Genomic DNA, 17222 nt, shown 5'->3' with positions numbered 1-17222 from the left:
GGAAAAAAGGGGGGGAAAAAAGGGGGGAAAAAAAGGGAGGGAAAAAAAGGGAGGGAAAAAAAGGGGGGGAAAAAAAGGGGGGAAAAATTTCCTCTTCAAATACTTCAGGAGTGAGAAAACATTTTATGGAGTGAAGCTGACCTATCTCTAGGAATTTCTTCCTGAGCCCTCCTGAATGGCTGGCCCCCACAGAGGAGAAGCAAAACAACTTACAGCTCAGACTCACAAAAGCCATTTAAAGCCCAGCAACATTTCCAACCCCCTACAGACTGGGAATAAAGGATCCAGCTGGGACAGAAATGCCCTTGTGGTGATTCCCCAGTGGGCTCAGTCAATACCCAAGTTCCTGCAGCACAGGGCAGAACATGAATTTTTATTTTTTTATCATATTCTGTGTCAGGTACCTTCAGAGTTCTGTAGAGCCCCTTCAGAGCCAGTGACAGGACCCAGGTTGTCTCCACTGCCTCAGCATAGCTGCTGTCCATGCTGGTCTGCAGGAGGTGGGTGGAGATGAGGACAAAGTGCTGCAGGTACTGCCTCAGCTGGGTCTGGGAATCACTGCCCTCCTGCCCACATTTCTGAATCAATTGATAATCTTTCACTATAAGAGAGAAAAAAACATAATTTACTTGGTTCACATCAAAATGTTGTAGAGTCATCTGTTAGTAGATATGAGGAGGTTGAGACATCCTTACATCAATTATATTCTAGTAAAGGTCTAATACAAAAATTATCTCAGATTCCCTGAACAGTCAAGAAAGTGTTTCATTTTTTAGTGAAAGTTAAAAATCCCCAGGTCACTTCTGGCAACAGCACATTTTTGCACATTAGCAGCACAGCAGCTTATGTTGTATGTTACAACTAAAATGGGGAAAATTCTGACCTGCAATTGATATGATGAAATAAATATTGCTGATCTTACTGTTTAAAATGTCACCAGTTAAACAAAAAGAAGAGCTTTTATATTCAAATCTTCCTTGAATATCAAAAAGTGATTTAGTCTGTTGATTTTTCCAAATGTCTTTTACACAACTTCAGTAGTCAAATCCTAGGACAACCTTTGCTTTATTAACTTCACTATATTAGGTCATACAAAGAGAAAAGCCCTTGCTCCTAAAAACCCAACTGATTTGTTATATAAAAATATATGTTAGATATCAAATTAAAATGTTACATATATATAAAATATTAATTAAAATGTTAAATATACATTAAATATTAAATAGTATGAAATTTTGGGTATAATATATTAAATATATAATATATTTAATTAATATTAATCAATATATTTTATATATTTTATTTATATATAATTATATTATTTATATTAATTAATAAATAAATTGATCTTTTTTGATTTTTTTTATGATCTTTTTGAAATTTTAGGGATATCCAAGCTGTTTTATAATTAGCAATTGTTCTAAAACATTAAGCACAGGTTTTTAAAGGATAACACACAAGCACTACACAAGTCTTTAAACAACTGCTTTATCTTCATCAAAAGCTTGTTTCTGAGATTTCTCAATCAACAGAAAGGTCTCAACAGCTTTCTAAATCCTTTTCTGAATAAAAATAATTGAAATAATTTCTGCAGAAGCTTCACAATTTGGCAATGACCTGCAAGCAGAATTTGGTAACCTGTGAGCAGAAAATCAAGCAACTTACTAATAATGGAATTCAAACTCTGCTCAGTGGTCTGGTTAACATTTGCTTTTAACAAACTGCAAGGAAATACTCTGTGATTCTCTGATAAAACAAAAATGCCACAGAACCTGTTTTTCTCTTTCGGGTTTTGATGTCCACAACCACAGCCCTGTTTTTCTCAGTGAAGTGCTTGAGGATGATCACACTGTGAGGCTCATTAGCATTGTCCATGTACACAGAACGAGTGCCCATACACAGCACCTGAAACAGCAGCAGAACTGCAGTTAGCATTTGGAATATTAATTTACAAATACACAGCCATGTCTTCTATTGGTTACATTTGCTTATTCTTGCTACTGTATTTTATTGTATTGCTTATTTTTGCTATTGTATTTTATTGTATTGCTTATTTTTGCTATTTTATTTTTTTGCTGAGCCACTGCTTGATGCCTGGCATTTGCTTATCTTTAGAAAATAGAAGTTCAAGACTATAAAACAAATGCCTACAATAACCAATTTAATGTTACGTAGGCAGTGTATCAGTTATGAACATCAAGATGGAGAATGGATTGTTTTGCTTGTACAGAAGTCCTTTTAGATACTGAAACAAATGAAGCTGGTTTGCTTGTAGCAGTTATAAGCAGCATCCAAAGAAATGCCAGGCAAAACCAGCTCATTATTCTTCATTAAATCAACATTAATTGTGCACTACAGGAAAGATGTAAACTCTGACACGCATCTGTCACTGTCATGTTTTCTGGAAAAATCCCCTTGCCCAGGATTCTTCTCCTGGGAAGCTGAGAAGCCTCAGAGAAAAAGGAAAAACAATACTATCTCATTTGCTTCTCCTGTGTTTTGCTGCTTTGGAATGTGTTTTGGAGATTGTTTATCCAACATGTGAATTGTTTTGACTTAATGACCAATCACAGCCAGCTGTGTCAGACTCTGAGGAGAGAGTAATGAGTTTTTCATTATATCTTGTTAAGCCTTCTGTCTGTATCCTTTCTCTAGTATAGTTTTAGTACAGCATTCTATACTATACTATACTGTACTATACTATAGTGTACTATAATATACTGTACTATACTATAGTGTACTATAATATGCTGTACTATACTATCATAAAATAATAAATTAGCCTTCTAAGAACATGGAGTCACATTCATTCCTTCCTGCCATGGAGGACCCCAGAAAATACTACACCCACCAAGTTTTGAGAGTTTATAAAGGTTGTCTCCAATTGATGGAATCTGTAGCACTTAGAGACACCTAAAAGCTTTAGCCAATTCTGTTTCCTTTAGGACTGCCAGGTCACCTACCTCAGGAAAGCCAACCAGCACCAGCAAAGTGAAGATGTTGGTGTGCTTCAGCTGGAAGGGCAGCTGTTTAATGCAGTGGTCAGTGAAGGCAGCAATGACGTGGTGCCACTGTGCCGAGGAGTTCAGGGCGCGCAGGATGTCGGCCATGGAGCTCGCCCAGTCCAGCCCCACCCGGCTGCAAAGCAAGAGCAGGCTGCTTTAGGAGGGCTGAATGCAGCTTACCTGAGGCTATTCCTCCTCAAAACAGCATAGCACTGCTGATCTGTCACTGCTGCAACTTTCAAATTGTTACAGAAATGATTTTCCAAATACTCGAGGCTTTCATGCCAGCTGACACATGAATTTTGTTTTGTTTTCTACAGAGCATAAATATTATTCTGCTTTCTGAGAATAAGGTCTCAAATCAAAGTGTGCTTGAACATTGCCACTGTTAACTCTGAATTTTAGTTTAGAACTCAGAAGTTTCTGTTTGCATGGCAGCAAGAAGTTTGTTTCCTATGTATGTGACCACCGGCTCACTCTCTGAAGCACAAAACCTACAGAGACTGGTTTCTTACACTAAAGTTAGTCTGGTCTCTTACTAACTAAAGTTAGCTTTTGAGAAAATCCTTTCCCTCAGCTTATGCTCTGGATATTCTTAAATTTTGTATGCTTTTCATAAATTTAAAAATTATGAAAATCATTTCATATGCTTTTCTATTTGTTTATGAAGCTTTCCTCTAAAACACAATTACAATAAAAAATAAGTCACATTTAACAGGCATGACATTAATCTCAGAATGCTTAAAAACTTTCTCAGGATCTTCAAAATCTGTCCCTCCCTGCTGTTTCCAGTGCAATTTTACTATAAAAAACCTCTTACATAGAAGGGCCAGATCCAGAAGTCATTACTGGTGATAGTTATGTGACACACCCTCCTCCTTTCCCAAGTTACACAAGAGATTTGTAAAAATGTGGGAGGAGGAATGTCACACAAAAAGTAAAGGACTGTAGTTTTGGCTTTCCTTGTAGTTTCCAAACCTCACTTCCTCCTCCCTGACATGCTGTGGAGGTAAGCACAGGATATTAGGCCACTCTTCAGCAGCCAGCCTTCCCTGGAAGGAAATTAAAATTCCCACTGCAACAAAGGCTGCAGATGCTAAGCCCTTTCCATGACCAGAGTACAAGTTTAATTACCTTCCTATTAAAAAGCCTCTATGAACAAGGCATACATGAAAAAAAATTACTTTTCAGCAGAGATTAACTGATTGGGATAAGGTAAGAAGCACCTGTCTAAACACACAGCTCCCAGACTGAACAGAAGATGAGTTGTCTTCCATCCTTCTGGCACTGCAGACCCATCTCCTGGTACAAACAAACTATGTTTGGCTGAAAGGATTTTAGTCACAGCAGCATCCACTTCTGCAGGCATTAGCCTGAGGATTAACTGGCCCAGGAGTCCCAAGGTTAAATGATAAGTTTCATTCAGGTGGCCAGCATTTGAGATTACAACATGAAACATCAGTGGAAGTATTTGTTCTAGGTTGATCAGAGACATTGTGGAGCCCTGGGGAGAGAGAAAAATCTCAGTGAGGCAAGGAAAGAAAACAAGATTTTTAGTCAAAGTCAGCACATGCAAAAGCTTCTGTTCTGAAGGTCTTTCAAATGGGACAGAAGGAATGAGAAGCTACATTCCTACTTTGGTTATTGGCCTGTTAGCGTAACCTAACATGTGAAGCTAAACTGAAGATTTAAACTATGCTTAACAGCTAAGACTCTACTTCAGAGACACATTAAAATTCCCTTCCCTCTCCCCCCACCCAGGAACAATCCCTTACATTCCTTAGTGATGTCAGTATCTGAAGACATTCTAATTCACATTTCATAACATGTAAGGAACATGGGTCCATACCCCACAGTTAATTCCTATTAATTTTATTAATGTTATTTGTGCAGAAAAAACCCCAGATGGAATTAAAAAGAACTAACTGATTTGAAAGGCGGTAACATAGCTGCCAGCAACCCCAAAATCCTCTTCTGAGAGCATTCAGCAAAAACTTGTTCCTGGCTAGGTATTAAAACCTTCTCTGTTGGTTTTGGGGTTGAATCCTCTGAGATGGGGTCACCTGCTTTGAAAATAAAAACAAAATAAGAAAATCCCCTAAGTGACATAAAAAATAAAAGAAATAAGTGATAGCTTAATTTTTGTAATCCAAATTTAAAAATAAATAGAAATTATAAAAAAGAATTATTACAATTTGAAAATAAAGTCTTTATAAAAGTGTATGGAAACAGAAGGTAAAGAAAGTTATACCATCTAGTAAAACATATATAGGACAGTGCTGGACAGATCCATTTAACTTTCAAAATTCTTACAATCCCAATCTTTAACAGGATAAGACACTTATTTTCTGCTCCGAGTGCATCAGAACACACAAGTGTTGTGTGAGACCAACAGGGACTATTATCTCCATACATGGATAAATACTTGTGGAGATCAACTCTGATTTCCAGACTCCTTTAAACAGACTGCAAGGCATTTGTTCAAAGCAATGTCTGGCAGGTTTTCACAAAGCAGACATTTGAAAATATGCAAGACTGGATTAGGAATAAAAAGGACAGCTGTTTGTTTGCAGATGAGTAGATATTTCTGTGACAGGGAAAATGAGAAATTATTTTTTACCTGTTGCAGGAACATTCCCATCCACAGTCACGTCTGACTCTTGTCTCACAGCAGCTTTCTTTGCAGAGACAGCTTTGGTTTCAATTTCTTGTTTTCCTGCTTTATCTTCTGCAGGAGACTGGATTTCCTTGCGAGTATCTCCTTTCCCCTAAAAATAAACCAGAAATATTAAAAGATTAAAACAAAATGTAATACCTGCAGGAACAAGCATGGAAAGAATTCAGTCATCTGCACTTGACAAACATTTTTCTTTGAGTATCAAAACCTTCTACTGAAGAATGTCTTGATGTATTCATGTCTTAAGTTCCCATACAATTAAATTATGTTATTTTATTTTGCTCATATCTCCCTGAATAGGATTATTACACTGTAAGAGTTTTAAACACTGTATAAAACTGTAGGAAACTCATACTAATACTCAAGCAAGAGAAATGACAGCCCTTTCACAAAGAACAAGACAGGCTCTTTCCTGCAACACTTTTGTCAAAATCAGTTCAGAACAAGACGTTTTTGATCAGCCAGATCTAATGAAAAAAACAACTGTCCCCTTTCCCCCCTAATTTTTACCTACAAATGGAATAATTAATATTCCTTATTTCAGTCCCACATTCAGAATAGGTGTTTAAGCACCTGAAGATGTTTAATATCAGATCACATGTGTGATATCAGGGGTTCTGGAGATAACAGCTACTCACACTGCGATGCACCAACGAGCCTGGGCTGCGTTTCTCATCTCTTCCCTTCCCTGCTCTATCCCCAGGGTGACTTTTTGGAGCACTCTCTGTGGGAGGACTGCCTGAAACAGTGCCCTTCTCTGAGATGGACTCATCTTCTGGTAACATGCAGAGGAGAGCTAAATTTTTCAGTCCTGGAAGCAAAAAAAGTTATGAAAGTTATTTTGCTGTTGAGTGGCAAGACAGACAAAAAGCAGAACTTAAACACTTTAAAAGAGAACTGCAAACTTCTTACACAATTCTTTTGAACATTAACTTAAGCAAAAACATATTTTCTATCAAGCTGATATAATTATGTAGTTCCATTGAATACTAGTGATGGACAGATGGTGACATATCCCACCTCAAAGATGCCATTGGGGTACAGGTCTTAATTTAAGAAAACAGTAGAGTGTAAATTATGAATAGCAAATGACATTTGTTTTATTTTTCAGTATTCTGACCACTTGCACAACAGAACTGTATATTGTAAACAGATTAATTAATGAGTAACAGATTAATTAGTGGTGGTGGTATTTCAGTTGTATTAGAGCTGCTCCCAAAAACTACCAGCAAACTTATTTGAATTTCAGTCTAAAATTTTTGATACATTTAAAATAGGTCCCTATTGTATAACCCTATTTTCTATAGTAGGTCTTTGTTCACAGAATCCCCAATTTCCAGACAAATGAACACCACTGCCAGAAATTTATACCACAAACACAGTTTAAAACCTCTTCCCATGAGATGCAGAACAAAAAACTTTTTCCACCAAGTCATTTGCTGTCCTTCAGCTGTCAGTGATACATTACTAAAAGAACATGAAGCTGTATTGACTGATCCCTTTACAACAGCTAAGATGGAAAAAAAAACAACCAGAGACTTGCCAAGTTGTGTCCAATGTTTATGTTAGCATAAAATTAGTTTTCTCAAGTACTCTATTTTCCATGTTCCAGCGACCCTGAACGACACTTGTTCTACATTTGCTTTCTACATAAACAGTTATTCTCAGTGAAGTACACAGTAGCTTCCCCTTTCCTTTGGAAACTTTCAAGTCAGTAACCACAGCCATTTGTGACACTTGTAGAAAGCATTGTTCAGAGCTGACTCACCTTTTCCGTGCTGCGCTTTCATCAGGCAGTCCCCAATGAGCTGAATGCACTGATGCTGCAGAACCCTGGCATGACTGAGGACCTGAGGATCCAGTTTCTCTCCTTCTACTTCCTCCCCATTTGCCAGATCTGCACTGTAGAGGGTCAGGGCAGCAAAGAGCAGCCAGGAGTAGTTGTGGACGTAGGGCTGGATGAGGCGCTGGCGGTCGCTGATGCGGATGGTCACCATGGGGTACACTGTGATGCTGTGGGTGGGCAGGTGGCTGCAGGGACAAGGGACACACTTAGGAATGCAGCTTTTGGTTTTTTGCTAATTAACACAGTCAGTCAACACAAAATACCTTCAGAGGAAAACACTTAAAACCCATTGCTTTCAATAGCACAGCAATTTCTTGCTTTATGTATTAATCTTTCCACGAATGAAACAAGTGTAGAATGGTTGAAGAGGGAAGACTTTGCATGGGGAGGGTGTTGTCTAGAAGCTGATACTGCAATGGGTTTGTTACTGGCATGAGAAGTATCTGTGTCATTGGAGATTTTTAATTGCTGTGCTATTGAAATGTGCCCTGCCAATATCTTTTCCTTCTCTCCAAGGAGCTATAAATTTGTGGGAAAGGCTTGTAGCCACAGTGCTTGACACCAGAGGTCATAACATTTTTAATACCTATCAGAGTATTTCTTTGCATGATAGCAAAGAAATTGTTGTTTTCCACAGTAGGGATTGTCTCTTCTGTCCTGTCATACAGGACTGGTAGTTCCTTCTGCAGCTTTCTTAGCCACATCCAGGAAACAACTCCTACCAAGTGACTTCAGAGGTTGAGGCAGGTTTCCAGACATTTTTGCCCAACTGATCCTATCTTTGTTTCCCCAAAAGACACCAAGGAGATGTTCTGGTGTCAGACAGAGCTTTATAGGAAGCACCATGAGAATGACTGATTGTATTTAGCTACTAAATATTGTCTTTCTGCCACATGGGGAAAAGTAAATCACATTTTTAATACCTGTCAGAGTATTTCTTTGCATGATAGCATCCATAGCAAAGGTCAAAGTCATCACAAACGTTGCAGTTCATTCTCCGACCTATGATAACTCCTTGGCAGTGATCACAGGCATATTCCATATTCACCATTTCATGGTCATCCTCATGTCCTTCAGGTTTAACTCCACCTGCAAAGAAAGACTTCCCTGTAAATCTTTTTGACAAAGGACCTTTCCTAATTTCAAGTTCACATTCATATCAGGGAAAGAACAGTTAAACATTTCAAAAGAACCCAGGAGAAAAGTGTTTGACTTTATTTTGTGCCTAATTGTCCTGGGTTTGCAAGATGGGAGTGGGGATGTGTTTTCTATCCCCATCTGTCAGAGGTGGGGCAGTTATCTTCTGTTCATTGGGCAGTTTTCTTTATCTCTCCCACAGCCAAACCTCCCTCCAGGAAGTCTCTTCTGTCCATGGCCACTGAGTGTCCCTGCAGGGCTGATCCAATCCCAGCATCCCATGGGGAGATGCTCCGCCCAGGGGAGGAGCCAAGCATTCCTACCTGGAATCTCGCCCTGGAACAACACAGAAGCCTTTGCCCCCTGCATTCCCAGAGAAGACCAGGCCCATCTACACCAGTACTGGACCTTCAGAGGAAAACTCCCCCCTTGTGCAGGATCCCTGCTCCAGCAGAACCACAGCTGGCACTGCAGGAGGGCTGAGCCCCCATGGGATGGGGCTGTGCCACCACCCTGACACACAGGGTGTCAGGTCTATTCTGACTCCGTCAGGTTTGTTTTGTATTACTGCATTTTACTGGTTTTATTTTCTTCCCTAATAAAGAACTCTTATTCCTATTCCCATATCTTTAACTGAGAGCCCCTTAATTTCAAAATTATAATAATTCAGAGGGAGGGGATTTACATTTTCCATTTCAAGGAAGGCTCCCACCTTCCTTAGCAGACACCTGCCTTTTCAAACCAAGACAATAACTTCCAAGATACTGTTTTGGCTTCAGATAGAGGGTTTTGAGGGGTTATTTAGTGGTTCTTACCAAGGAAACAGGTTTTGCACAGATCCATGTCGTTGCACTGCAGGCAGCGGTAGCGATGCCAGGGCGCGATTTCATCACAGCCATCACAGGAAATGTCCACGTTCAACAGGTCACAGTAACGAGCCACAAACATGTGCATCTACAGCAATAAACCAAAACAATTTACTTGAGGATTATTTTCTGACTTTCACAAAGCTTCAGACACAAAGCAGAACATTTCCCCTGCCAAAAATGAATCGGGATATTTTAATCATTTTAGACTCTTGAAAGTCTGCAGAGATCCAGCTAATGAAAATTAATAATAAACCAGATTCCTTTCAGCCCTTTAGGCTTTTAAAGGTCTCTTATTTATCCCTTCTGCAGGTAAGTATACAAAACAGGAGGTCACCTTTCTCTGCTTCTCTGGGTCAGCTTGAGCGATCTTTTCATACCAGGTCTCAAACATTACATCCTGACATTCATCCATCCATTCACAGTTTTGCTTGTAGTCTGCAATTTCATCTTCTTCACTCCACTGACTAAAAGAAAAACAAGCTTAAAATTAAGTTTGAATGCTATCAGGCTTCCCTTTAATAAAGCTTTACTTTTTAATGAAGAACAAAGTGCTATGACATGCTAATAAAAACAGAATTGTGAGAAATCCATTTACTCAGTTAATAAATGACCATACAGACACCTGCTTCTTGCTTCTGTGACATGTTCTTAAATACATATGGGGACCATAATGCAAAAATCAGGAAAATCTACTTTTACAAAACAGCTTTTGGAATGCTGACAGATCAGATCAGATGTTTTAAGATTTTCTGGCCTTCACATTTGCTCATGTGCAAATACAATTACTATAAAATTGCCATATGAAGGTGTTAAAAACATTTGACATTCATCAAGGCAATAAAGAGTATTATTTACCTCCTGCTACAATGCTAAACAAGAAAAGTGTTCCAGTAGTAATCAGGTTAAACATTAAATTCTAATAGTTTTTGCAAAAACTATTGAAATACTGAAATTTCAATACTAAAATATTGACTTTTTTTTGCTGAATACAGCCAAAAAAAAAATTGAAATAATTCAGATAAATCCTTGGATACTGACCAGAATTATGCCATACTTTTTAATAGCACCCTTACTGCTTGTTCCAGCAGGAAGTTCAGGAACCCTCCTGGGCAAAATGGAATCAATATTTAGCAGCATGAGAAAGCTGCATTGCTCCTGACTCACCAAATGACACTGTCATGGATACTGATGTTCTCCTGTGATGTTGTCATGAGGAGCTGTGGCAGCTGGATCTCAACAAAGAAGGAAAGATCACTGGGCTCCCAGCTCATGTCCAAGAGGTGCAGGAGAGCTGTCTGCACACAGGATAAGGCAGGAAGCAATGACCTAAATAAAAACAAAAGACATTAAAATGTGACAGTTCTAAAGGTGACCTAAAGTTGAAAGACCCAGAGTTGAAATTGTGTGTGGAGAGGAAGGGTAGAAAAACCCCTACACACTGATTTTCAGGCTTTACTGTGCATTAAAGGAACTCTGTGGCAGGAACTCAGGTTTATCAAAGTATTCAACTTACACAATTTATCAAGTACAGACTATGAAATTTGAAAGAAAGACAGTTTTCCTTCTGGATTCCATTAAGAGCAAGCCAATGGTGTTGCCTAAGTATTAGAAAGAGGTTTTGTCTCTTCTCTACAGTACAGCACCTTATTGGCATTTGCAGGAATTTATTCTGTTTGAAACCTTTTTGACATTTTCACTTGAAACTGAACATAGGACTTGAAAGTTATTGTCAGAGAGACTGCCATTATAGCCATTAAATTTTCATTTCTCTCAGACACCTGGCCATAAACCCTCCAAATTCTAACCAGAATGTTGCCAAAACATCAGTTTTAACTTTAAAGCATGGCTGCAGATTACCATGTTTCTTGTGGCATTACCCTTGTCCAAGTATTCCATGATAAATTTGCTATTTCTAGTATTTTACTACTAAGTTGAGAGACACACTGCAGAATTGTAACTACAAAATGCAGTAAGTCAAGTTTTTAACACTGATAAGTTTTTGTGCTTTCCTTTATTTCCTAATAAAAAGCCAACTTGGCATTTTTGATCACAAGATCAAGGTTCCTCATTTAGTTCTGTAAATAATGGAAAGTAAAGACAAAATTAATGAAGACATTAAATAAAAAATAAGAAATTACAAAGGAGGAGGTGTGGAGAAATGCAAAAAAAAGAAATCACATAAATAAAGCAAACAATGTACTGTACCTGTCATTAATTGTACTGAATCCCTTCACAGAATTTACCAGGAACAAAACAAGCTGATAGTAGGACTCTCGAATCTCTTTGTGCAGCTCAGCACCACAGCCCTCCAAGTTTCCAAAGTAGCTGCAAGTTAAAGAGTTATTTTAGTAGTCTAAATTCACTGTGATACTTTAGGTAGCATGATTTGTGCAAATTTTACAAACAGACCCTTTTTAACCCCTCTCCACAAGGAAGGGAAGGATGTTAAGTTTTATTTAAAAATGCAGTCTAGAAGATTCAAACAAAAATGAAAGAATCCTGTACCAGGAAACAGAAGAAACAGAACAGGCAAAGAGAATATTCTCATAGCACTAAGAAGAGAACACTCCTTTAAATTAAAAAGTTGCTTTACGAAAATCTAATCAAGATCTTAAAGGAAGCCCGTGCATTGCAAGATGACCACAGAAAGCTCCTGACAAGTGAGAAGCCAAGAGACAGAGTTGTGACAGCACCAAACACAACACAAAAATCAGAGTTAAACATGTTCATGGCATGAACTTCTGTGCAACTGAGTGCCACTTAAAAGAAAATTAATTTTTGGAATTTTTTTAAAATGAAGAACACATTTCTTGATATGCCTACTATCCTGAAAATTAACCTCAGGTTATATTTTTATTATCCACATGAAGTAAAAAGCAGAACTTTCTACTCATGTCTAATACATGCTGGAGGAACTCAAGAACTAAGACAGTCAATCACAAGGCTGAGATTTGCCTAAATAATGACTTACTTTGTAAAATCTTTCTGACAGGCTAGCAGTTCTAGGAGAAAAAGTACACAGGGTGGGTGAAAGCAGTGTGGCTGCCCAAGGGAGTCCAGGCACTGGCGGATGGTCTTGAGCACTTCCAAAATACTCTGTCCTTGGGATTTTCTCAAAGCAAGAACCTTTAAAACACTGAAAGCAAAAAATATCAGTGAAAATTCCAAAACACTGTGCTTAAAACAACACAAATAAAGGAACAATTCAAGAAGTGCCTGACTAGTTACACAATTGCTTTGTATCTGAATTTCCAGCTGTATTTCAGTGTATTAGTTGGAGTGAGTGATGAATTCAGAATTCAGCTCTTCCTGCACCACTCCATGTTCTAGAGCCCAGAACAGACAAGCTGAGAATTGGAAATCTCTCTTTTGATTTGTTTTCACAATACCAGGTAATTTAATGAGAGATGCAACTCATCTCTATTTGGTACCAAGGATTGGTAATAGTGATACACCATGGCTTTGCTTTTGTAGACAAAAAGCAAAACACCTCTGCAAATACATCTGAGGAAGCAAGACAATCAATTGCCAAGTGACTGTTTTTTACATTCTGTTCTATGTGATGGAAGCAAATGAAATGAAATAGTACTCTCTGAGTCCCTACATCCTTGTGAATAACTGAAGTTTGATACCTAAGTCTGACAACTGTTTATATATAAAATATTCTGCCATATTAGCTTGCTGGTAAAATATTTTAATCCACCTGAAGAGGTGTGAAGACAAGCTTTTGTATAACTGACAATATTCTCAATTTGCTTACCTTTCATGTGAAAGTGATTGATCCTTAATAAAGTCTAAAATGCTCTTTAAAATAGGGTATTTTTCCTTCACAGTAGGCACAGCTCTTGGCTCTTCCATTGACCTGAAGGACAGCAGCCTCAGTCTGCCACGGCCCAGCTGAGACTTGCGGGTGGGAGTGGAAGGAGGGGATGACACATCTTCCTGCTGGGAAACTGTACCCTCAACAGGCTTACTATGAAATGCAGATGCAGCTTCTGCTTCGTGGAGGTGTGGAATTTGTTTAACTTTCAGATCAGACTGTGATGCTTGACCTCCCTCTTTTGAAACAGGGTGGATTCCTGCACTGGATGACACCGATGGGGCTGCCTGGAAGTCCATGTCCACAGCTGATCCTTGTCTTTGGCATTGATCACTCACATACTGCTGAGGATCATCCATGTCTTGGCCTTCCAAACTCTCTGAGGCACAATCTTTTGTCTTTGCTCTTATAGGCAAAAAGTTCAGTAACAAAAGGCTCTTCTGCACACAGAGTTTTGCTGCAGCATAAAAATTGGAAGAGTTAAAATCACGACAATAGAACAACAAATTTGCTGTCTTATGCTTAGGAAGCAAGTGATTTATCTTATTTCTTCTCAGTTGAGACAGCCAGAAAATACTGTCATGTTATACTGATCATGATACTATGGGTTGCTTAAGTTCAGATTTCCACATGCTAAATCTGAATAATCACACTGAACCATATGAAGTACAGAGTAGTCAGTAAGAACACATTTTGTTCTAATAACATTCAGCTGCTGTCCTAACATCAGTTAAATGTGCTAAGAAGTATCTACAACAACAGATGAATGTAAGTTCATAACCAGGTGACCTGAGTGAAAGGTCACTCCCTGCAGAACCTTCTTACTGTTTTCTGCAGAGAATAGCAAAACACAATCCCAGATAATTAATCCAATGTACACTAGGTTATCTCTTAAGGTAAGAAAAACTAACCCAAGCTGCTAACTTACCTTTCACAGCAAAAATAATGCCTTCAGGTTTACAATGCTTTCCTAAGCTACCTATGCTCACACATACAAGGCAACACTCACCAAGAGTTTCTGGGTTCACCTCACTTGCTTCTGTGTTCTGCTTGTCCTCAGCATCATTTCCCCTCCCCATCAGGGATTTCTGCTTCATTTCCAACTGTAGACAGGATGTTAAAATAGTTAAAATATGACTCTCTCTGTGCCTCTATACAGCAAGGCAGGATGAAGACTGTAATGACTGAAAGGAATTTAATCTCAGGAACAGATGACTGTAGTTATTATTCCCAACTTTGCAGAGCAAACCACCCAGGAGCCTAAAGGAGCAGCACCTGAACTGTCAGAGCAGTAACAGCCTCACCCTGAGCTGCTCAAGCTTTGTAGGCTGAGGCCATTCCCTGTCTTGTGATTTGATGTGCACCAGTCCTCCAAGGAAAAGAAGGTATCTCCTGTACCCTCAGCACTCAGGAAAATACAGACATCTAGTTGTGAGATAAAGTAATCCAAAAATATGTCACCCCCCTAGCAAGCTCTGTCAGATGCAAACATCACCTGCCATGCAATGGGCAAAGGCAATTACTCATCTGAACATGCATCTGCACCCATTGTAACTCTAGTACATCAACCTGCCAGGAACTTAGGCAGAAAAGAGGAGGAAGAAAGTCACAAGACAATGGATTGATGTCTAAGACACACTTCTTTCTGTGATATACCTCAAAAGAATTCCAACTGCAATGTAAGAATCTTTCTAATTTATAACATACATTCTTGCTAAAATATAACACATATCTAATTAATTTAAATTTGATAACAAATCTAATTGATTTTCAGTCAAATTCAGTCCTTACTACCCATGATGACAAATCTGGGGCTGAGGGAAGGAGAGGAGTGTAAAGATGCAATTAAACATTTAAGTCAAAGTTTCAAAGTTAACACACATTCTTTCAAAGTGAAAATAACTGATGGAGAATAACTGAAGGAAAAACTGTTCCACCCTACTCCTTAACATTGCATTGTAAAGTACTAAAGTAAATGACATTAAGAGAGATCCTCCTGAGTGTTCTTACCATCCATATTCTAATGGAATCAGCCAGGGAATATACTTGTGCAAACTCATCACTCAAAGGCACCTTGCCTCCACTGTTGACTGGAAATGAGAGAAAGAAGAGAGTCCTGTTTATTTACAGCTCCATTTTTATACAACTGCTTAACTAAAATTAGGCTACAGCCTTCCCTTCATCTCTTAGTCAATACTTGAATTATACCTGTAAGAAAAATAGAGAATAAACCTGCCAACATTCATATGTCATAAATACACAAACTGCACCTTGATTGATTTATTTACAAAGTTAATTTACGAGTAACTTTCTCATCTCTTCCCAAAATTGCTGCCTGAAGCCATGGAAAATAAAATCCTTCCTTATGCATGCAATAACACTGATGCAAGCTTATCAGAAAAATCAACAAATGCTTAGCAGTAACTTAAAACTCTATAGATGTATCTGTTTACTGTTTTACACTATGAATTTCTGGAATGGACTTTCAAGAGCAATTTGCAAAAATTAAAAACCTGACAAATCAGTTTCCATTCAAACTGCCCTGACAATGACTATGGAGAAAAGACATTCTTATTCAGTCTTCCCTCTTCCATGCTCCCTTTCTAATTTTTCTCCTGTATTCTTTTCAGCATCCCCTCTCAAAATTTCCCACAGCACAGGTGAACATGAATCCTGAAATTAGCCTGTCCCAGCAGATGAAGATACTGACAGAACAGTGGGATGGATTTCTCAAACACTCATTTAATATTTGTCCAGTTTTCAATGTCCCTCAGAAAATTAGCTCAATTGTCAGACACAGACAAAATGACTAAAGGCAGTAACCACATTAGTCATCAAGTCAGTCGTTGTGTCAGCCACTTTTACTCATAACTTCACAGCTCAAAAAATAGCTCAATCATTCTATGAAAATGTAAAATGTTTAGTGTCAAAATTATGACAAAAAGTAAAAACCTAAAATGAAATCCTTCAAAACCAAGTAACATCTTATTATCCAATACTTCAAACATATCAATGAATTTAATGGAAGGATACTGTGAGTCAAAAAGTTCCTCATTTAACCTACTGAAAAATACATAAATGGTAATACAATGGCCAGTAAGTTAAAAGCAAAACATTATCTTCTATTGGAAAAAAATGATTCTGAGGATGGCAGGGTTGATTTCTACAGAATGGCATTTTGGGAGATAACTCACACCTCCTCCAACCCCAACATTAATAACAGACTTTTGCTGGCTTTTTAGAAAAGGTACAACGTAGAAAATGGAGATCCAAGAACCTCTAATAACTGGAGCCACACTGTTCTGAATTAAAGCCCCAGAGGACATCACTATTCTCTTTAGGTATATCTTTATAGAATAAGAGCTTCTGATGATTATTATTTTGCCAGTGCCCTGAAGACAAAGATATATGTCAATAAAAAATAAACACTCTAGAGAGAAAGCTTACCTAGTCTGCCTAAATTATACCTTTTTACAGAACATCTTTAAATTGCCCCACTGAACTGATTTTTATATGTTATAAACTCAGCTGTAAGAGAGCCTTTTACAAACTGTAAGTCTTCATTATTAAGATAATCTAATAATATTAGAGTTACCATATTTTTGAAGCTTCTCAAATAAATCTGGAGTGAGATACACCAAAGCAGCAAATGTTGAGTTCACAGCTTGATCAACAGTAGGACCAGCAACTATATCTGTCTTTGGGGTCTGTTTTTTACATGCCTGTATAAGTCCTTTGAAAAGTTCAGATTTTTGCCCACTGAAGTCCTGGGCAGGATCTGATTTTGCAAAGTCGATAAGAAAGTTACGGCAGACGTCGTGGGGAGAGCTCCGAGCCTGCAGAGAAAGGCACAACACATCAGCTGCAG

The 17222-nt window shown here is 38.3% G+C and overlaps 1 protein-coding gene across 1 annotated transcript in view; it reads right to left on the bottom strand.

Moving 5' to 3' along the window:
• Positions 1 to 17222, bottom strand: part of ZZEF1 (zinc finger ZZ-type and EF-hand domain containing 1) — a 60646-nt gene that overhangs the window by 15326 nt on the left and 28098 nt on the right. Inside the window, exons 26-43 of the mRNA XM_054287005.1 lie at positions 16950 to 17190; positions 15365 to 15444; positions 14364 to 14457; positions 13295 to 13811; positions 12506 to 12670; positions 11740 to 11859; positions 10699 to 10860; positions 9869 to 9998; positions 9481 to 9619; positions 8452 to 8617; positions 7451 to 7713; positions 6321 to 6493; positions 5626 to 5773; positions 4932 to 5071; positions 4232 to 4509; positions 2964 to 3138; positions 1773 to 1905; positions 405 to 601 (exon numbers count right to left, since the gene is read on the bottom strand). Coding sequence (XP_054142980.1) covers positions 405 to 601; positions 1773 to 1905; positions 2964 to 3138; positions 4232 to 4509; positions 4932 to 5071; positions 5626 to 5773; positions 6321 to 6493; positions 7451 to 7713; positions 8452 to 8617; positions 9481 to 9619; positions 9869 to 9998; positions 10699 to 10860; positions 11740 to 11859; positions 12506 to 12670; positions 13295 to 13811; positions 14364 to 14457; positions 15365 to 15444; positions 16950 to 17190 — 3321 coding nt within the window. The remainder of the gene's footprint in view (positions 1 to 404; positions 602 to 1772; positions 1906 to 2963; positions 3139 to 4231; positions 4510 to 4931; positions 5072 to 5625; positions 5774 to 6320; positions 6494 to 7450; positions 7714 to 8451; positions 8618 to 9480; positions 9620 to 9868; positions 9999 to 10698; positions 10861 to 11739; positions 11860 to 12505; positions 12671 to 13294; positions 13812 to 14363; positions 14458 to 15364; positions 15445 to 16949; positions 17191 to 17222) is intronic.

This window comes from Melozone crissalis, unplaced genomic scaffold (genome assembly GCF_028551555.1).
Source record: "Melozone crissalis strain CALT ecotype California unplaced genomic scaffold, PUWL_Pcris_2 ptg000057l_1, whole genome shotgun sequence".
NCBI classification, from domain to species: domain Eukaryota; kingdom Metazoa; phylum Chordata; class Aves; order Passeriformes; family Passerellidae; genus Melozone; species Melozone crissalis.
The sequence above is the reverse complement of the archived record's forward strand: the minus strand, read 5'-3'. Positions and strand labels throughout refer to the sequence as shown.